The 19320-nt window shown below is 49.0% G+C and overlaps 1 protein-coding gene across 11 annotated transcripts in view; it reads left to right on the top strand.

The window, feature by feature from the left end:
* The window catches only part of PPFIA1 (PPFI scaffold protein A1), a 72610-nt gene that overhangs the window by 15387 nt on the left and 37903 nt on the right, over positions 1-19320 (top strand). For 10 of the 11 annotated variants that reach the window (XR_013221455.1, XM_077286954.1, XM_077286957.1 and 7 more), the window contains exons 3-9: positions 10009-10110; positions 10237-10401; positions 12222-12296; positions 12380-12475; positions 12599-12820; positions 14090-14236; positions 14740-14874. Coding sequence is in view for 10 of the 11 variants with exons in the window: in XM_077286954.1 (XP_077143069.1) it covers positions 10009-10110; positions 10237-10401; positions 12222-12296; positions 12380-12475; positions 12599-12820; positions 14090-14236; positions 14740-14874 (942 nt within the window). In the remaining variant the exon portion in view is untranslated. Of the gene's footprint in view, positions 1-10008; positions 10111-10236; positions 10402-12221; positions 12297-12379; positions 12476-12598; positions 12821-14089; positions 14237-14739; positions 14875-17777; positions 17853-19320 lie in introns of all 11 variants that reach the window. The other variant, XM_077286963.1, reaches the window with a different exon arrangement.

Below are 19320 nucleotides of genomic sequence, written 5' to 3' on the forward strand. Positions count from 1 at the left end.
CGGGGTCCAGACGTGTGACTGTGCAAAATTTTGTGCCTGTAGCTGCGACGCCTCCAACACTTTTCCTTTCACTTTTTCCCCATTATGTAGATAGGGGCAAAATTGTTTGGTCAATTGGAAAGCGCAGGGTTAAAATTTCACCTCACGACATAGCCTATGACGCTCTCGGGGTCCAGACGTGTGACTGCAAAATTTTGAGGCTGTAGCTGCTACGGTTCAGATGCCAATCCCGGACACATACATACATACATACATACATACATACATACATACATACATACATACATACATACATACATACATACATACATACATACATACATACATACATACATACATACATACATACATACATTCATTCAGCTTTATATATTAGATATATATTTATTTATTTATTTTTCTGTTAAATAACTTCATGTTGTGCAGCCACGTCAGGACATATAGGGCATTGTATTTTGTAATCCCTGATCTGGTCTGTGCCCAGTGGAGCTTCTCGTGATGCGTCCACGTATCCAGGGCTTTGTCCCGGCATTTCCTCCCTGAGACGCGTTACTGGATCATCTTAGGCTACTTTCACACTAGCGTTAACTGCAATACGTGCAATGCGTCGTTTTGCCGAAAAAACGCATCCTGCAAAAGTGCTTGCAGGATGCGTTTTTTCTGCATTGACTAACATTAGCGACGCATTGACACACGTCGCAACCGTCGTGCGACGGTTGCGCCGTGTTGTGGCGGACCGTCGGGAGCAAAAACGTTACATGTAACGTTTTTTGCTCCCGACGGTCCGCTTTTTCCGACCGCGCATGCGCGGCCGGAACTCCGCCCCCACCTCCCCGCACTTCCCCGCACCTCACAATGGGGCAGCAGATGCGCTGGAAAAATGCATCCGCTGCCCCCGTTGTGCGGCGGAGACAACGCTAGCGTCGGGGACCTCGGCCCGACGCACTGCAACGGGCCGGGCCCGACGCTAGTGTGAAAGTAGCCTTAGACACTGAAGTGCAGCGTAATTTTAGCCGTAAACTCTGCAGTAAACAGACGGTAATGCAATCTGTTGTGGGTTTTTTGTCCCAGCATTGTTTGCTGTTATGTAAAAACCTAATAAATTACATTAAATCTGCTTCCAGAAGCCTTCTGGTGGAGGGCTCACCTCCTGTGACCCACGCGGAGTAGACACTGGGTCAGACGAGGAGAAGACCACCCTCGGCCAGATGATGTTGGGGCTGCCTGCTGCTGTCAGGTCACATCGTTCCCTATAAAGGCCGGCTCCATCAGTCAGCGGCAGTAACACTTTCCTGTCTGGGCTGAGAACAGGTCATGAAATGTTCATGCATGTCGCTCGGATGCAACAACTGGAGGACGTTAACCCTGCTGCTTTATTAGGAACAGATCTCCGCCTGGTATTCGCTCTTGGATCAGATTTGGGATTTTTCTGGCACACTTCTGTCTTCTGGGAAACTGTCGGGAAGACCAGTGTCGCTATCCGCTAAACTTAGTGCCCCTCTCAAAACTGGCCGTGATGCTGGTGATTAGTAAGAAAAGCAACAGGGCCGTGCTGTCCTGACTCCTCAATAATACCATGAGACTTTTCTATCCTCTGTGATTTATTTTTTTTTTTTGGCATAAAAAGTCCAACCAAGATCTCGCTGCATAAAACAAAGCGACAAATGTGTCCATAATCTGGTGCCATAATGGCTGCTAGCCCCGGCGTAAAATCTGTTTCCTTTGCGTGGAGCCACAGGTGCAGGCTGACAACTTCTGATAGCTGTCATTGTCGTGCTCTTACAGGTTGTCATCTTGCGCCTGTGCCCGCCACCCCTCCTGTGGACGGCGCGCCTGTGCCCGCCACCCCTCCTGTGGACGGCGCGCCTGTGCCCGCCACCCCTCCTGTGGACGGCGAGCCTGTGCCCGCCACTATGGACGGCGAGCCTGTGCCCGCCACCCCTCCACTCACTAATGCGCTTTTCTTTCGGTAATCCTGCAGACCCCTGTGCTTGGACATGGGCGTGGGGGGTCCCATTGGTCTGATCCCCAGCGATCATACATGGATTGGTGATATGTTCTCTATGGGACAACCCTCTATACATGGAGAAGTGTTGCTGTAAGGCTGTGTGCACACGTAGCAGGTTTTCTGCGTTTTTTCGCTATAAAAACGTGAAACACATACATTATGCATCCCATCATTTAGAATGCATTCCGCAGTTTTTGTGCACTTGATGCGTTTTTTTTCCGCGAAAAAAACGCATCGCGGTAAAAAATGCAGCATGTTCATTAATGTTTTGCAGATTTCCCACTATATTATTGCATTGGGAACCTCCGGAAAAATCTGCAAAAAAAAAAACGCGGTGAAAAACGCATGCAGATTTCTTGCAGAAAATGTCCAGTTTTGCTCAGGAGATTTCTGCAAGAAATTCTGAATGTGTGCACATAGCCTAAAAAGTCCACACAAAGGAAAGTGTAATAAAGCCACCAGCTCTCTAGACTCCTGTATATGGCGGGGTGTTTGCCATGTATAGCTGTGTCAGCTGCTGACCCCAGGGACAGTCACCCGCCTTTTCTCCTGAATTCCTCTTCTAGGCCCCTGTTACCCTGCAGCCGGACCCTTTAGAAATGCTCCGAGGCGCAGGACAGATTGCCATTCCTTCCCTGTGGTTACAGTTTGTGTAAATCACACGAGGACACAAACCCTCGGCTGCTCCACGTTCTCAGGAGGCCTCAAGTATGTGAAGCGAGAACCTCTGCGTAGACCGAGTGCCGGTCCTGGGACTTGATATTGACCCTTGTAATCATTAACTCTCCTCAGTCAGCAAGGAATTTACTGCCGATGAAAGGTGAAGAGACGGTCATTACGGTACATTGCGGGTCCGGTGACACAGATGTTTTTGTTGTTGTGAGTTCTTACATCCTGCCCACCAGTCCTTGGGCCAGGAGCTTACAATCTAGGGTCTCCTGGTCTGGTCCATGCAGTGACCAGCACTAATGTCATAGGACATCTGTAGATGAGATGTTTAGGGGGGAGAAGACCTCCATGGAGATGGCATCCTGGTCATTTACACCCAGGGGCCGAGACCCTGAGAGCTGCTCGCAGCAGACTGTGTTACAATGTATCGGTGGAGGCAATTTAGAGGATTGTTCGGAATGGATGCAATTGTAGTAAATTCGGAAGGGAGAGTTTGGGCCACAAGGAGACTTTGTAGCGCTACTTTCTAAGGTTATTTTGATACATGGCAGATAAGATTAATGTCACCCCATGTGTGCGCTGTGACGACTCCACGGACCTCGCAAGCTGCAGGAATCTCCCTGGATATTTTTTGCGATGCAGATATTCTTAAGAAAAGTTTCCAAGTGTCCTCGAGTGATGTCGGTCCTAATGGTATTCTCAGATTCTCTGCCATCATAATACTCGTCATTCACCATCACTCATCCCCCGGGTCATGTGTGTAGCGTGCGCCAAATCATGGGTGCATATGACCACTCCTGTCAGAGGGAGATAATCTCATAACCTTTGTGTAGTCAGAGGAAATAATGACAAGGGTTTTTACCATAATTTATTATAACGTAAACATCTATTTGTTGGACTGAACTGGACATGTATTGAAGGAGTGTAAGAGGTATCAATTCACTGATTGCAAGCTGAGGAATTGAAATAGTGTAGCAGAAAGTTGCTGATTTTTGTTCATTGATTACCGTAAGTGTTGCACTCAATGACGGGTGCACTTTTTGTGTGTTCATGTTTGTTTTTCTGAGCGTTTTGACATTTAATGAACAATCAATAAATACTAAACGGGTTGTCGCTGACTCAGCAAGTTATCACCTATCCATCTATCTTGCTGGATTCATTACTGACCTCAAGAGCCGGGTTCATATATCATCCGTTCGTATGAAGTTATGGCCAAATGGGGCTGTGGTGCACATGCGCTTCTCCAGTAGTCCCATAGATATTGTGGTGTGCATGCGCAGTCCCATAGATAACATGAGGCAGTGGTGCGCATGCGCTTCTCCATCAGTCCATGATATAATATGCTCGGTGGTGCGCATGCGCTTCTCCAGCAATCCCACAGATAATAAGGGGTGATGTTGAGCATGTGCTTCTCCAGCTGTCCCATAGATAATTTGAGGTGGTGGTGCGCATGCTCTTCTCCAGCAGTCCCATAGATATTGTGGGTTGGTGGTGCGCATGTGCTTCTCCAGCCGTCCCATAGATAATACATAGCGGTGGTGTTGAGCATGCACTCCTCTAGCAGTCCTATAGATAACATGGGGCGGTGGCGGTATGCACTCCTCTAGCAGTCCTATAGATAATATGGGGCGGTGGCGGTATGCGCTTCTCTAGCAGTCCTATAGATAATATGGGGCGGTGGCGGTATGCGCTCCTCTAGCAGTCCTATAGATAATATGGGGCGGTATGCGCTCCTCTAGCAGTCCTATAGATAATATGGGGCTGTGGCGGTATGCGCTTCTCTAGCAGTCCTATAGATAATATGGGGCGGTGGCAGTATGCGCTCCTCTAGCAGTCCTATAGGTAATATGGGGCGGTGGCGGTATGCGCTTCTCTAGCAGTCCTATAGATAATATGGGGCGGTATACGCTCCTCTAGCAGTCCTATAGATAATATGGGGCGGTATGCGCTCCTCTAGCAGTCCTATAGATAATATGGGGCGGTATGCGCTCCTCTAGCAGTCCTATAGATAATATGAGGCGGTATGCGCTCCTCTAGCAGTCCTATAGATAATATGGGGCAGTGGCGGTATGCACTCCTCTAGCAGTCCTATAGATAATATGGGGCGGTATGCACTCCTCTAGCAGTCCTATAGATAATATGGGGCGGTATGCGCTCCTCTAGCAGTCCTATAGATAATATGGGGCGGTATGCGCTCCTCTAGCAGCCCTATAGATAATATGGGGCGGTATGCGCTCCTCTAGCAGTCCTATAGATAATATGTGGCGGTATGCACTCCTCTAGCAGTCCTATAGATAATATGGGGCGGTGACGGTATGCGCTCCTCTAGCAGTCCTATAGATAATATGGGGCGGTGACGGTATGCGCTCCTCTAGCAGTCCTATAGCTAATATGGGGCGGTATGCGCTCCTCTAGCAGTCCTATAGATAATATGGGGCGGTATGCGCTCCTCTAGCAGTCCTATAGATAATATGGGGCGGTATGCGCTCCTCTAGCAGTCCTATAGATAATATGGGGCGGTATGCGCTCCTCTAGCAGTCCTATAGATAATATGGGGCGGTATGCGCTCCTCTAGCAGTCCTATAGATAATATGGGGCGTTGGCGGTATGCGCTCCTCTAGCAGTCCTATAGATAATATGTGGCGGTATGCGCTTCTCTAGCAGTCTTATAGATAATATGGGGCGGTGGCGGTGGCGGTATGCGCTTCTCTAGCAGTCCTATAGATAATATGGGGCGTTGGCGGTATGCGCTCCTCTAGCAGTCCTATAGATAATAATATGGGGCGGGGGCGGTGGCGGTATGCGCTTCTCTAGCAGTCCTACAGATAATATGGGGCGTTGGCGGTATGCGCTCCTCTAGCAGTCCTATAGATAATATGTGGCGGTATGCGCTCCTCTAGCAGTCCTATAGATAATATGTGGCGGTATGCGCTTCTCTAGCAGTCCTATAGATAATATGGGGCGTTGGCGGTATGCGCTCCTCTAGCAGTCCTATAGATAATATGGGGCGGTATGTGCTCCTCTAGCAGTCCTATAGATAATATGTGGCGGTATGCGCTCCTCTAGCAGTCCTATAGATAATATGTGGCGGTATGCGCTCCTCTAGCAGTCCTATAGATAATATGGGGCGGTATGCGCTCCTCTAGCAGTCCTATAGATAATATGGGGCGGTGGCGGTATGCGCTCCTCTAGCAGTCATATAGATAATATGGGGCGGTGGCGGTATGCGCTTCTCTAGCAGTCCTATAGATAATATGTGGCGGTATGCGCTCCTCTAGCAGTCCTATAGATAATATGGGGCGGTATGCGCTCTTCTAGCAGTCCTATAGATAATATGGGGCGGTGGCGGTATGCGCTCCTCTAGCAGTCCTATAGATAATATGTGGCGGTATGCGCTCCTCTAGCAGTCCTATAGATAATATGGGGCGGTATGCGCTCTTCTAGCAGTCCTATAGATAATATGGGGCTGTATGCGCTCCTCTAGCAGTCCTATAGATAACATGGGGCGGTATGCGCTCCTCTAGCAGTCCTATAGATAATATGGGGCGGTATGCGCTCCTCTAGCAGTCCTATAGATAATATGGGGCGTTGGCGGTATGCGCTCCTCTAGCAGTCCTATAGATAATATGGGGCGGTGGCGGTATGCGCTCCTCTAGCAGTCCTATAGATAATATGGGGCGGTGGCGGTATGCACTCCTCTAGCAGTCCTATAGATAATATGGGGCGGTATGCGCTCCTCTAGCAGTCCTATAGATAATATGGGGCGGTGGCGGTATGCGCTCCTCTAGCCGTCCTATAGATAATATGGGGCGGTGGCGGTATGCGCTCCTCTAGTAGTCCTATAGATAATATGTGGCGGTATGCGCTCCTCTAGCAGTCCTATAGATAATATGGGGCGGTATGCGCTCCTCTAGCAGTCCTATAGATAATATGGGGCGGTATGCGCTCCTCTAGCAGTCCTATAGATAATATGGGGCGGTATGCGCTCCTCTAGCAGTCCTATAGATAATATGGGGCGGTATGCGCTCCTCTAGCAGTCCTATAGATAATATGGGGCGGTATGCGCTCCTCTAGCAGTCCTATAGATAATATGGGGCGGTATGCGCTCCTCTAGTAGTCCTATAGATAATATGGGGCGGTGGCGGTATGCGCTCCTCTAGCAGTCCTATAGATAATATGTAGCGGTGGTGTTGAGCATGCACTCCTCTAGCAATCCTATAGATATGTGGCGGTATGCACTCCTCTAGCAGTGCTATAGATAATATGGGGCGGTATGCGCTCCTCTAGCAGTCCTATAGATAATATGGGGCGTTGGCGGTATGCGCTCCTCTAGCAGTCCTATAGATAATATGTGGCGGTATGCGCTTCTCTAGCAGTCCTATAGATAATATGGGGCGGTGGCGGTATGCGCTCCTCTAGCAGTCCTATAGATAATATGGGGCAGGGGCGGTGGCGGTATGCGCTTCTCTAGCAGTCCTATAGCTAATATGGGGTGGTGGCGGTATGCACTCCTCTAGCAGTCCTATAGATAATATGGGGCGGTATGCGCTCCTCTAGCAGTCCTATAGATAATATGGGGCGGTATGCGCTCCTCTAGCAGTCCTATAGATAATATGGGGCGGTATGCGCTCCTCTAGCAGTCCTATAGATAATATGGGGCGGTATGCGCTCCTCTAGCAGTCCTATAGATAATATGGGGCGGTGACGGTATGCGCTCCTCTAGCAGTCCTATAGATAATATGGGGCCGTGGCGGTATGCGCTCCTCTAGCAGTCCTATAGATAATATGGGGCGGTATGCGCTCCTCTAGCAGTCCTATAGATAATATGGGGCGGTGGCGGTATGCGCTCCTCTAGCAGTCCTATAGATAATATGGGGCGGTATGCGCTCCTCTAGCAGTCCTATAGATAATATGGGGCGGTGGCGGTATGCGCTCCTCTAGCAGTCCTATAGATAATATGGGGCGGTATGCGCTCCTCTAGCAGTCCTATAGATAATATGGGGCGGTGGCGGTATGCGCTCCTCTAGCAGTCATATAGATAATATGGGGCGGTATGCGCTCCTCTAGCAGTCCTATAGATAATATGGGGCGGTATGCGCTCCTCTAGCAGTCCTATAGATAATATGGGGCGGTGGCGGTATGCGCTCCTCTAGCAGTCCTATAGATAATATGGGGCGGTGGCGGTATGCGCTCCTCTAGCAGTCCTATAGATAACATGGGGCGGTATGCGCTCCTCTAGCAGTCCTATAGATAATATGGGGCGGTATGCGCTCCTCTAGCAGTCCTATAGATAATATGGGGCGGTGGCGGTATGCGCTCCTCTAGCAGTCATATAGATAATATGGGGCGGTGGCAGTATGCGCTTCTCTAGCAGTCCTATAGATAATATGGGGCGGTGGCGGTATGCGCTCCTCTAGCAGTCCTATAGATAATATGGGGCGGTGGCGGTATGCGCTCCTCTAGCAGTCCTATAGATAACATGGGGCGGTATGCGCTCCTCTAGCAGTCCTATAGATAATATGGGGCGGTTTGCGCTCCTCTAGCAGTCCTATAGATAATATGGGGCGGTGGCGGTATGCGCTCCTCTAGCAGTCATATAGATAATATGGGGCGGTGGCGGTATGCGCTTCTCTAGCAGTCCTATAGATAATATGGGGCGGTGGCGGTATGCGCTCCTCTAGCAGTCCTATAGATAATATGGGGCGGTGGCGGTATGCGCTCCTCTAGCAGTCCTATAGATAACATGGGGCGGTATGCGCTCCTCTAGCAGTCCTATAGATAATATGGGGCGGTATGCGCTCCTCTAGCAGTCCTATAGATAATATGGGGCGGTGGCGGTATGCGCTCCTCTAGCCGTCCTATAGATAATATGGGGCGGTGGCGGTATGCGCTCCTAGTAGTCCTATAGATAATATGTGGCGGTATGCGCTCCTCTAGCAGCCCTATAGATAATATAGGGCGGTGGCGGTATGCGCTCCTTTAGCAGTCCTATAGATAATATGGGGCGGTATGTGCTCCTCTAGCAGTCCTATAGATAATATGGGGCGGTATGCGCTCCTCTAGCAGTCCTATAAATAATATGGGGCGGTATGCGCTCCTCTAGCAGTCCTATAAATAATATGGGGCGGTATGCGCTCCTCTAGCAGTCCTATAGATAATATGGGGCGGTGGCGGTATGCGCTCCTCTAGCAGTCCTATAGATAATATGGGGCGGTATGCGCTCCTCTAGCAGTCCTATAGATAATATGGGGCGGTATGCGCTCCTCTAGCAGTCCTATAGATAATATGGGGCGGTGGCGGTATGCGCTCCTCTAGCAGTCATATAGATAATATGGGGCGGTGGCGGTATGCGCTTCTCTAGCAGTCCTATAGATAATATGGGGCGGTGGCGGTATGCGCTCCTCTAGCAGTCCTATAGATAATATGGGGCGGTGGCGGTATGCGCTCCTCTAGCAGTCCTATAGATAACATGGGGCGGTATGCGCTCCTCTAGCAGTCCTATAGATAATATGGGGCGGTATGCGCTCCTCTAGCAGTCCTATAGATAATATGGGGCGGTGGCGGTATGCGCTCCTCTAGCCGTCCTATAGATAATATGGGGCGGTGGCGGTATGCGCTCCTAGTAGTCCTATAGATAATATGTGGCGGTATGCGCTCCTCTAGCAGCCCTATAGATAATATAGGGCGGTGGCGGTATGCGCTCCTCTAGCAGTCCTATAGATAATATGGGGCGGTATGCGCTCCTCTAGCAGTCCTATAGATAATATGGGGCGGTATGCGCTCCTCTAGCAGTCCTATAAATAATATGGGGCGGTATGCGCTCCTCTAGCAGTCCTATAAATAATATGGGGCGGTATGCGCTCCTCTAGCAGTCCTATAGATAATATGGGGCGGTGGCGGTATGCGCTCCTCTAGCAGTCCTATAGATAATATGGGGCGGTGACAGTATGCGCTCCTCTAGCAGTCATATAGATAATATGGGGCGGTGGCGGTATGCGCTCCTCTAGCAGTCCTATAGATAATATGCAGAGGTGGTGTTGAGCATGCGCTTCTCTAGCAGTCCTATAGATATGTGGCAGTGGCGGTATGCACTCCTCTAGCAGTCCTATAGATAATATGGGGCGGTATGCGCTTCTCTTCAGTCCCATATATAATGAATGGAGAGATGGTTCAGACGCTCAGCAACTGCTCTATTCTGATGGTGCCTTTCTGCCCCCATTATAGAGGTCAGTAGGGGTCCCAGTGGCTGATTTCCCCCCATCCCAGAAATCGACAAGTTCTCACCTATATCTTATTAGACCCTCCAAGTGAATGTTAATTTTGTCTTAAAGGAGTTTGCCGCGCTGACCAAAGAGCTGAACATCTGCCGGGAGCAGCTGCTGGAGCGGGAGGAAGAGATAGCGGAGCTGAAGGCAGAGAGGAACAATACCCGGGTAAGGACTTCACGTGCTCTGGGTTGGGTGGGCAGTGCAGACATCTGGATAATGTTTTCTCATTTATCTGCGTGTGTCCGTTTTGATTCGTGCCTTTCTTAGTCGCGTGCGTTCATATCTTTGCAGCTCCTTCTGGAACATCTTGAGTGTCTTGTTTCCCGACACGAGCGCTCGCTGAGGATGACGGTGGTGAAGAGGCAGGCCCAGTCCCCGGCCGGTGTCTCCAGTGAGGTTGAAGTCCTGAAAGCTCTGAAGTCTCTTTTTGAACATCACAAAGCATTAGATGAAAAGGTAATAACGTGCGTATGACTGATCCTGACGAGACGCCCGCGGGTGACTGACGCTCCATAATACTTTAATGGGGCTGAAACTGGTTCTGAGAGCAGCACCTCTCGGTTCCCTTCTCGGGACCATTTGTTTGTCTCAGTTTCTAAATCTGGAGGATATTTGAGTTGAGCGCGGGATTGGGACTATTGTTACGGCTTCTTTTTATAACTTGGGTTTTACAGTGGATCTGCCCCCTTTATACGCTGTGCCGTGTAGGGCCGACTTATTCCAGCTACGGGGCACTGCTCCTAGAGCCCGAAATAAAAAGTTGTGTGCCATTTGGCAAATTGCTGTGTTCAAAGAAGACATTGTCTGTTCCAGAAGTGTATTCTTGATCCATGACTTCCGAGCGGTCCGATGGGTGGTGCTGACCACACCTGCGTGTTGTGGAGATCATCCTTTTCATCTCTAATATTTTCAGATGATGTCCCTTACATTATCCCCATCGAGCCTAACCCCTTCCTGACGCAAAACATAGCTCTGTTAGTACAGCCGTCATCTGCCTCTGGCAGCAGCGGTCAGAGCTAGCTCCTATTGCTGCTGGTTAACTCCTTAAATGCCTCTGTCAAACTCTGATCGTTGCATCTTAAGACTCGCTGCTTTGGGCGCCCATTCCGGCCCACCCACCTTTCCCCCCTGCTCTAATTCAGACTGATAAGATGCTGCGGCAGCTGGCTGCTTGCTGAAGGCTTCTCTGGCTGCCATCTTGGTACTCCCCTTGCTTAAAAACAATCAAGGGGAAAAAAAAAGTTTAAAAAAAATTACTAATCTTGAATCTCCATTTCCTCTTCTCTTTTTTTCAAATTTTAAAAATAAAAAAATAGCATGTTGGTATTGCTGCGTCCTTAATAATCTGATCTATCAAAATATAAAAATCATTAGCTTTTTATGGTAAATGGTATTAAAAAAAACAAACAAAAAAAACACAAAATGCCAAAGTTACCATTTTCGGGTTGTTTCCCTTAAAAAACGAATAAAAAAAACTCAATAGAAAGCAACCAAAATCTTGTGTATATACCCCCGAAATACAAACAATAAAAGTACATTTCACCCGAATCTAGGCCTTGTACACATCCATCGTCCGAAAAATGTTATGGATCTCAAAATGGGAACACACCATTGTTTTTTTTGTTTTTTTTTTATAGCCATTACACTAAGATTACACAAGTTTGGTATCGCCGTAATTGCATCGACCTTCGATAATTGTGTTACCAGGTAATTTTTACTGCAGAATGAATGCCGTAAAAACAAATCCCCACATTTCTTAATGCATGATATATTAAAGTGAATGGTGTCATATAAAACTACCTCATTTCCCGCAAAAAAATGAAAAACGAGCCCTCATATGGCAATTTGGACAGAAAAATAAAACCGTTACGGGTCACTAATCATCGCTGATATGGTGATTCCTATCAGGACAGGAAGTGATGACGCCCTGTCTGATCATTCATGTGACCACTGCAGCCAGTCATGAACATTTGCACTTGACGCTGCTGCAGCAGTGAGATCACTGATAGATGGGGCGCCAACACTTCTGGAACTGGAGGAGAATTCACAAGGTTAGCGAGGCTTATTTCTTTATTTTTTTTCTAACCTTCCTAATTCGTTTTCTGGAAGACTTTCAGTCCATGAAACGTTTGCAGATTTCATAATTTACCACTAGGATTTGTCCTCGTACTTTGAAGTCCTGAGCCGTCGTTTTGCTTCTGTTCCCACTCCACACATGGGCCCCTGTAGAGATGGCTCCTGATCTGCGCCTCATCCCTGTCTTCTGGTCTCCGCAGGTGCGGGAGCGCTTACGAGTGGCGTTGGAGAGATGTAGCCTTTTGGAGGAAGAGCTGGCAGTGACGCACAAAGAGGTGAGTAGTCGGATCACCACCGGACGGTCGTGTGCGCGAGCAGTAGACATGAAATCGCTGACGTCCCGCTGTCGCCCATCCAGCTGATGGTTTCACGAGAGCAGAACAATCAGAAGAAAAGCTACAATGACGGGTCCGTAGATCACGAGGAGGAGAATACGCCCAGCACTAACGGCAAGGTGGGTGTCCTGTGTGCACCGGGGTCTGCGAAGAGCTTGTCCTGTGCAATCAGCGATCTATTCCTGATGCGATCTGTCGAGTTCCCGGACGCGATTCCATGTTGATTCTGCGTTTTATGACAGAGATCATCCGACGGCTCTTTAAGTCATGATGAAGACCTGTCTAAAGTCGTGGAGCTCCAGGATGTCATCGACAAGCAGTCCAAGGAGCAGAATCAGATGAAGGAGCGCCTGGCCATCCTGTCTAACCGGGTGACTGAGCTGGAGGAAGATTTGGACACTGCAAGGAAAGATCTCATTAAATCTGAGGAGATGAACACAAAGCTGCAACGTGATGTGCGAGAGGTGAGGAGGTGTGATGGTGACCGGGAGCGGAGGCCGACATGTTACAGAATGGCATCGAATACAGGAGGAATGTTAATATATATATAAAAAAAATCATAGGAGTGTATGCTTGAGAAGCAGGGGGCGCAGGAGGCTGTGGGGAGGAGCAGGGGGCGCAGGAGGCTGTGGGGAGGAGCAGCGGGCGCAGGAGGCTGTGGGGAGGAGCAGTGGGCGCAGGAGGCTGTGGGGGAGGAGCAGCGGGCGCAGGAGGCTGTGGGGGAGGAGCAGCGGGCGCAGGAGGCTGTGGGGGAGGAGCAGCGGGCGCAGGAGGCTGTGGGGGAGGAGCAGCGGGCGCAGGAGGCTGTGGGGGAGGAGCAGCGGGCGCAGGAGGCTGTGGGGGAGGAGCAGCGGGCGCAGGAGGCTGTGGGGGAGGAGCAGCGGGCGCAGGAGGCTGTGGGGGAGGAGCAGCGGGCGCAGGAGGCTGTGGGGGAGGAGCAGCGGGCGCAGGAGGCTGTGGGGAGGAGCAGCGGGCGCAGGAGGCTGTGGGGAGGAGCAGCGGGCGCAGGAGGCTGTGGGGAGGAGCAGCGGGCGCAGGAGGCTGTGGGGAGGAGCAGCGGGCGCAGGAGGCTGTGGGGAGGAGCAGCGGGCGCAGGAGGCTGTGGGGAGGAGCAGCGGGCGCAGGAGGCTGTGGGGAGGAGCAGCGGGCCCAGGAGGCTGTGGGGAGGAGCAGCGGGCGCAAGTGCATTGGGGTATGTCCACAGGTAGCTGGAAAGAGATTGCATTAGCCAGATGTGGGGTGGGTTGAGCGCAGGCCGCATTGGTGGAGGGTTGAGCATCCAGTGCATGGGGTAGAGGAATCATCAGATGCCAGGGATGTGAAATGAGCATCAGAACCATGTGTGATTGGACAAAAGGATCAGTGAGTGGTTTTGGCACATGGATGAGTCTTTGGAAGTTCTGGTGCACAGGTTTCTAGAGGATTTGATTTGTTCAGGATATTAATAGTGATGAGCGAACGTGCACAGACGACGTGTAATCCGAGCGCGCTCCGGTGTTATCCGACTATCTTGGGCTTTCGTGGATAATATGTTCATGTCCCTGCAGCTGCATGTTTTGCTGCTGTCTAACAGGCAATCCCCTTATATGTTGCGGCTGTCTAACAGCCACAGAATATGCAGCCGCGGGGACTCGATCATATTATCTGAGCCCACCGAAGATGCTCTGATAGCACCCGAGCAGATCGGGGTTTGGTGAATGCGGAGCTTCATCTCGTCACTGCTTCATTCTCAGGCCATGGCCCAGAAAGAAGATATGGAAGAAAGGATTACGACTCTCGAAAAACGCTACCTCGCTGCCCAGCGCGAAGCCACATCTGTGCACGACCTCAATGATAAACTTGAAAATGAAATTGCTAATAAGGAATCGGTACTCCGACAGGTAATGTATATACTCATATATACACACTATTCCTGAACTGTGGATGTTTAGAAGTTATAAAAAAAAGGAAATTGTTAAAGTTGTTGAACAACCATAAAAATACAACAAAAATGGCTTCAGTAGCCAGAGATGTAATATAATTTTTCACTAACGTGCACAAATGTTTATTTTTTTTTAAATCTTTTTATTGAAAGATTCCGCAGGAGAAGATTATAAACATATAACAATGCAATGTAAAGTCAGAATAATCCATACAGTCACCGTCCACAGTGACATAAATATGATATCACACTTTCAATAATAAAACAAATAGACAAAACAAATAGAACATAGCCTTCACATAATGTACAGTACAAGTCATTGCGCCTTAAAAACCAACAGCTTCATTATCAGATTTTGAGCTCATACCAGGTCAGTTTATAACGTGCACAAAATTTGCGGAAAAAATGTCTCGTCTAGGAAATTATTAAGGGTTTAAGAAATCAATGTGTTCTTGATCCCAGAGTGAAGAAAAGAACCGGCAGATTCAGGAGCGGCTGGAGCTAGCAGAGCAGAAGCTTCAGCAGACGATACGGAAAGCTGAGACCCTGCCCGAGGTGGAGGCTGAGTTGGCCCAGAGAGTCGCTGCCCTCTCAAAGGTAAATGAGGCCACCATTGATGGTCATGTGCTACACAATTACCGAAACCTTGTGGCCACCATTGAAGCCCGGCCTATGTTGGTGGTTTTGCGAATCCTCAGGTTAAAGTATAGCTCAACCCAGAGATGGAAGTTTCTGTACGGCAGAGGTTCAACTCCACCTGCCGGGGACAGCGAGGGACGTGCATCCTCCATTCTGGTGATCGGTGCTACGCACCAGTCTAACACTGCATAGGTGATCATTTATGTAGACTGGATTACCCCCTTTTAAAAGATACCAAACCAACCCTTTAAGAATAGCCCTTTGATTCCCAGTCGCTTTCTTGCATTCAGTGCAGACCTTAACCGTGCTGTAGTTTTGTGGGAAAGGTTCGGTCTTAACTAGAGAATTATTTATTACAGTACCTGCGTTTTATAGGTGCAGGCCTCCTTACTTATCAGCAGTTTACTGATGAGGACCGCCCACTGGACACCTAAGCCAAGAGTGTCCATACCTTCAAATCCTTAAAGGGGTATTCCCATCTCCAAGATCCTCTCTCAATATATAGTAGGTGTAATAATATCAAATACCTCCGATTTGAAATGTAGTATAGTTCTTCTGATTTTCTATGTTGCTTCCCCCATGTGCAGAGCATTACAGTAGCCTAAATATCTATGGTTACGACCACTAAAAACTAACTCACTATATGAGAGGGCATAACCATGCATACGTAAGATACTGCAATGCCCTGCACATGGGGTAAGTGACATAGCGAATCAGGAGAACTATACTATATTGGAGGTATTTGCTAATATCACTATTACGCCTACTACATATTGGGAAAGGATCATGGAGACTGGAATGCCCTTTTAAGTCTTTCCCAAGATAACCCTCTATATCCTGGTGCTTTACCCCCCATACTATATAACTTGGTATTTAAGCTGGAAGTTTCATTCGTCTGTGAATTTCATCGACTTCTTCCTGACATACGAAGTTGATATGTCGGGTGCGGGAGTATGAAGTGGATCTATTCCCGGCACTGAAAAAAAAAATCCAGATGGCTCATGTAAGATGGGCAGGAAAAACGAAAGCGCAAAAAGTAATTTTGTCCCTGGTGTTAGGGGTTTAAAGGGAACCTGTCACCACGTTTTTGGAAGATGGGATAAAAATAGCATTAAATAGGGGCAGAGGTGGGCGTTACATTAGTGTGTGTGTTATGCGTTTATTACCCACCTAAGTTGCCGAAATAACTTTGCAAAGTCTCCGTTTTCGCCTGTCAATCAGGCTGGTCAGGTCGCATGGGCGTTGTCTTCCCCCAGATTTGGCGTAGTTTTCCGTTGGTGGCGTAGTGGTGTGCGCATGCCCAAAGTCCGGAATCCTCTTCCAGGGGATTTAAAATAGCGCGGTGTTCGTTATTGCATTGGTGATCGGTGGGCGCGGCCATCTTCCTTTGGCCGCGCGTGCGCAGAAGCGGCGCTCTGCTGGCCGCGGCTTCAGGAAAATGGCCGCCGCGATATCCATCTGCGCACGCGCGGCATCCCGCGGCCATTTTCCTGAAGCCGCGGCCAGCAGAGCGCCGCTTCTGCGCACGCGCGGCCAAAGGAAGATGGCCGCGCCCACCGATCACCAATGCAATAACGAACACCGCGCTATTTTAAATCCCCTGGAAGAGGATTCCGGACTTTGGGCATGCGCACACCACTACGCCACCAACGGAAAACTACGCCAAATCTGGGTGAAGACACCACGCCCATGTGACCTGACCAGCCTGATTGACAGGCGAAAACGGAGACTTTGCAAAGTTATTTCGGCAACTTAGGTGGGTAATAAACGCATAACACACACACTAATGTAACGCCCACCTCTGCCCCTATTTAACGCTATTTTTATCCCATCTTCCAAAAACGTGGTGACAGGTTCCCTTTAAGACATCCCTCACCCCATCAGTCCTCCTGGACGGGGCTTGGAGCTGATGGAAATTTTCACAAATATATTTTAATCCCTATTAATTTGAGGTTTTCTTGTCAGAATCCTATAAAATATTGGGATTGGCCTTGGAGCTACATAAAAGGATGTGTAAGGGAATCGCTAATGTGCAATTACTATGGGAATGGCTGTGAGTGTTCCCATACTAGCGGGCAGGATTTTATAGGGTTTATTTTTCCTAGTAGATCATGAGGGATCGCTCAGCCTTCCTTTACTGGTAAGTGGCATGATATAATATGGCCACCAGTACCCGGGCTGCAGAGTCAATACAAGACATTTCAGCCCTGTGGTTTATGATGGGACCTTCAGGGATTCTGATGACCTGATAATAGGGGGTTGTTATTTGTGCAGTTTCCTTACATATCCTTTTAAGATGCTCTAAGGTTCAATGACAAATCTGCGGTAAAGAACCCGTCACCCAGACAGACGCTATAGTCAACGGCAGTTCTCGGCACAGCCGGGTGTGTGGGGGCGTCACTACGCAGGGGGGAAAAGGTAAAGGGGGGTGCAGCATCTTCAGGGATCGCTAAGTGGTGGCATATTCTAGCCACGTGCCGAGGTGGGAATTCTCCACTTTCCGCTGACACGTGTTTGGCAGAATTTTCTAAAGTGAGAGAAGCTGATCAGATGAATATGTCGTTTTGGGGACTTCCGAAAAGAATAACACAAAACCGAAATTTTAGACGAGCTGATTCAGACTTGTTCTTTTGCTAATGCAATGTCAGGAGAGCCGACAGGTCCTTGTCCTCTGTGTCGTCCATGTTGTTCTCCACGTTTTCGGAGGCGGAGAGGTCTGGAGTGAGCGGCGCAAAAAAGAAAAAAAAAAAAAAAAAGTTTGCTTTGGCATTAATAAAAATGAAGCACAATTGTGAAATTGTCTCCTCCAGCGCCTCCGCTCTGTCTGTGTCTGTCACTTCTCTTGTCCTCTGACTCTGTAGTCTGAGCTTTTGCCTCCGGGAACGCCTGCTGCTCAGGAAGCTAAGGTGTTTGGACTTGCGCCTGTGCCTAGGAAGGTAGACTCCGCTCACTGTTTTCTGCCATGCTTGTTCCATTGCTTTCTCTGATGAAGGGCAGTGAAAGGATCCCATGCATCCATCTGCGGCTAAACCTAACAATCCATTCCATGGCTGGGATGTGCCGCCATACCGAGTGAGCCTCCGCACTGCATTCATTCAGCACCCGCTACGCCGTGCATGTCGTGCTGCCGCTAAAACAACTAATTGCAGTATGTTCCCAGCTTTTCCCAAGGCCGGTGTCTCTTCCTTCTGGCAGCTAGGCATGAGTCGCCTTGATAGCGCTTCTCTGTGTGTACTTGTCTGTATATTGTGAGCAGGAACCGACCATTACCTATCCAACGATGGCTTGTTGAGCCCCCCACCGATCCCGAGAGGGGGCTCCTAAATGCTCCATATGGGGCTGGCAGACTTATAGGGAATGAAGGGGCAGTGGGTACATTCCTGCCCATCGCTTCATCCCAAATCAAAGCTCCATTCTCCGAGTTGGCCAGGGTCCGAAAAGTCGGAGTTTGGATAGTTGATAACTTATAAGAACGTGAATAATCCCGCAAGCTTGTAGGTTTTCTACATGTTAATATATGCTGGAATGTTTTGTTGTGTTTAAAAAAAACGGTGGGAAAGTCTGATCTTTATGGCAGCGGGAGCTGAGCGGGAAGGGTAAAGCAAGGGAGAGTGTTCGCAATGGGCGGTGGACCCCCACTCTTGAATAGGCAGAATGTGTAGCATTGGGAGGATTAGGGGGGTAAGTTGGGTTTGGGTAGGGGGGGTGGGAGGGATTAGACAGCTCATACATGGGAGTGAAGATACTATGAAGGATGATGAGTCACATGATGGGGGGGTCGCATTAAGATATTGAGTTGGAATGTAAGAGGCCTTGCGGATAAGTCCAGGCGGGCAGCGAGTTTGCAGTATGTTCGAGATCAGAGAGCTTCAATGATTTGCCTGCTGGAGACGCACTTGGTGCGGGAAAGGATGGATGTATTAAATAGGCGCTGGATACAGAGGGCATACCATTCTACCTTCTCCACGTATTCTAGGGGTGTGTCTGTGTTGGTACCCGTGGGAGTGCAGTATGAAGAGGTGAAAGTGCAGGTGGATGTGGATGGTCAGTATGTGGTGGTAAAATGTAAAATAAATAGTGTTGATGTGTATAGCGGCAATGTATATTTCTTTCTCGCTTCATTGGGGGACACAGGTAACCATGGGGTGTATGCTGCTGTCGCTAGGAGGCTGACACTATGCAAATAAAGAAGTAACTCCTCCCCGGCAGTATACACCCTCCGACAGGCACCAGGCAACTCGGTGCAAAAGCAGTTTTTGCTTAGTGTCTGTATTAGGCGGACCTGGATCTAACCCCAGATCCGCATTTCTTACACAGGGGTTTGTTGTGTTTCATTAACCTTTTCCCCTTTCTTTTTCAGATACTTTTCTTCAGGGTAACAGGGTGCAGTTTTTCTCACCCTGT

Source organism: Ranitomeya variabilis, chromosome 2 (genome assembly GCF_051348905.1).
Source record: "Ranitomeya variabilis isolate aRanVar5 chromosome 2, aRanVar5.hap1, whole genome shotgun sequence".
NCBI lineage: Eukaryota > Metazoa > Chordata > Amphibia > Anura > Dendrobatidae > Ranitomeya > Ranitomeya variabilis.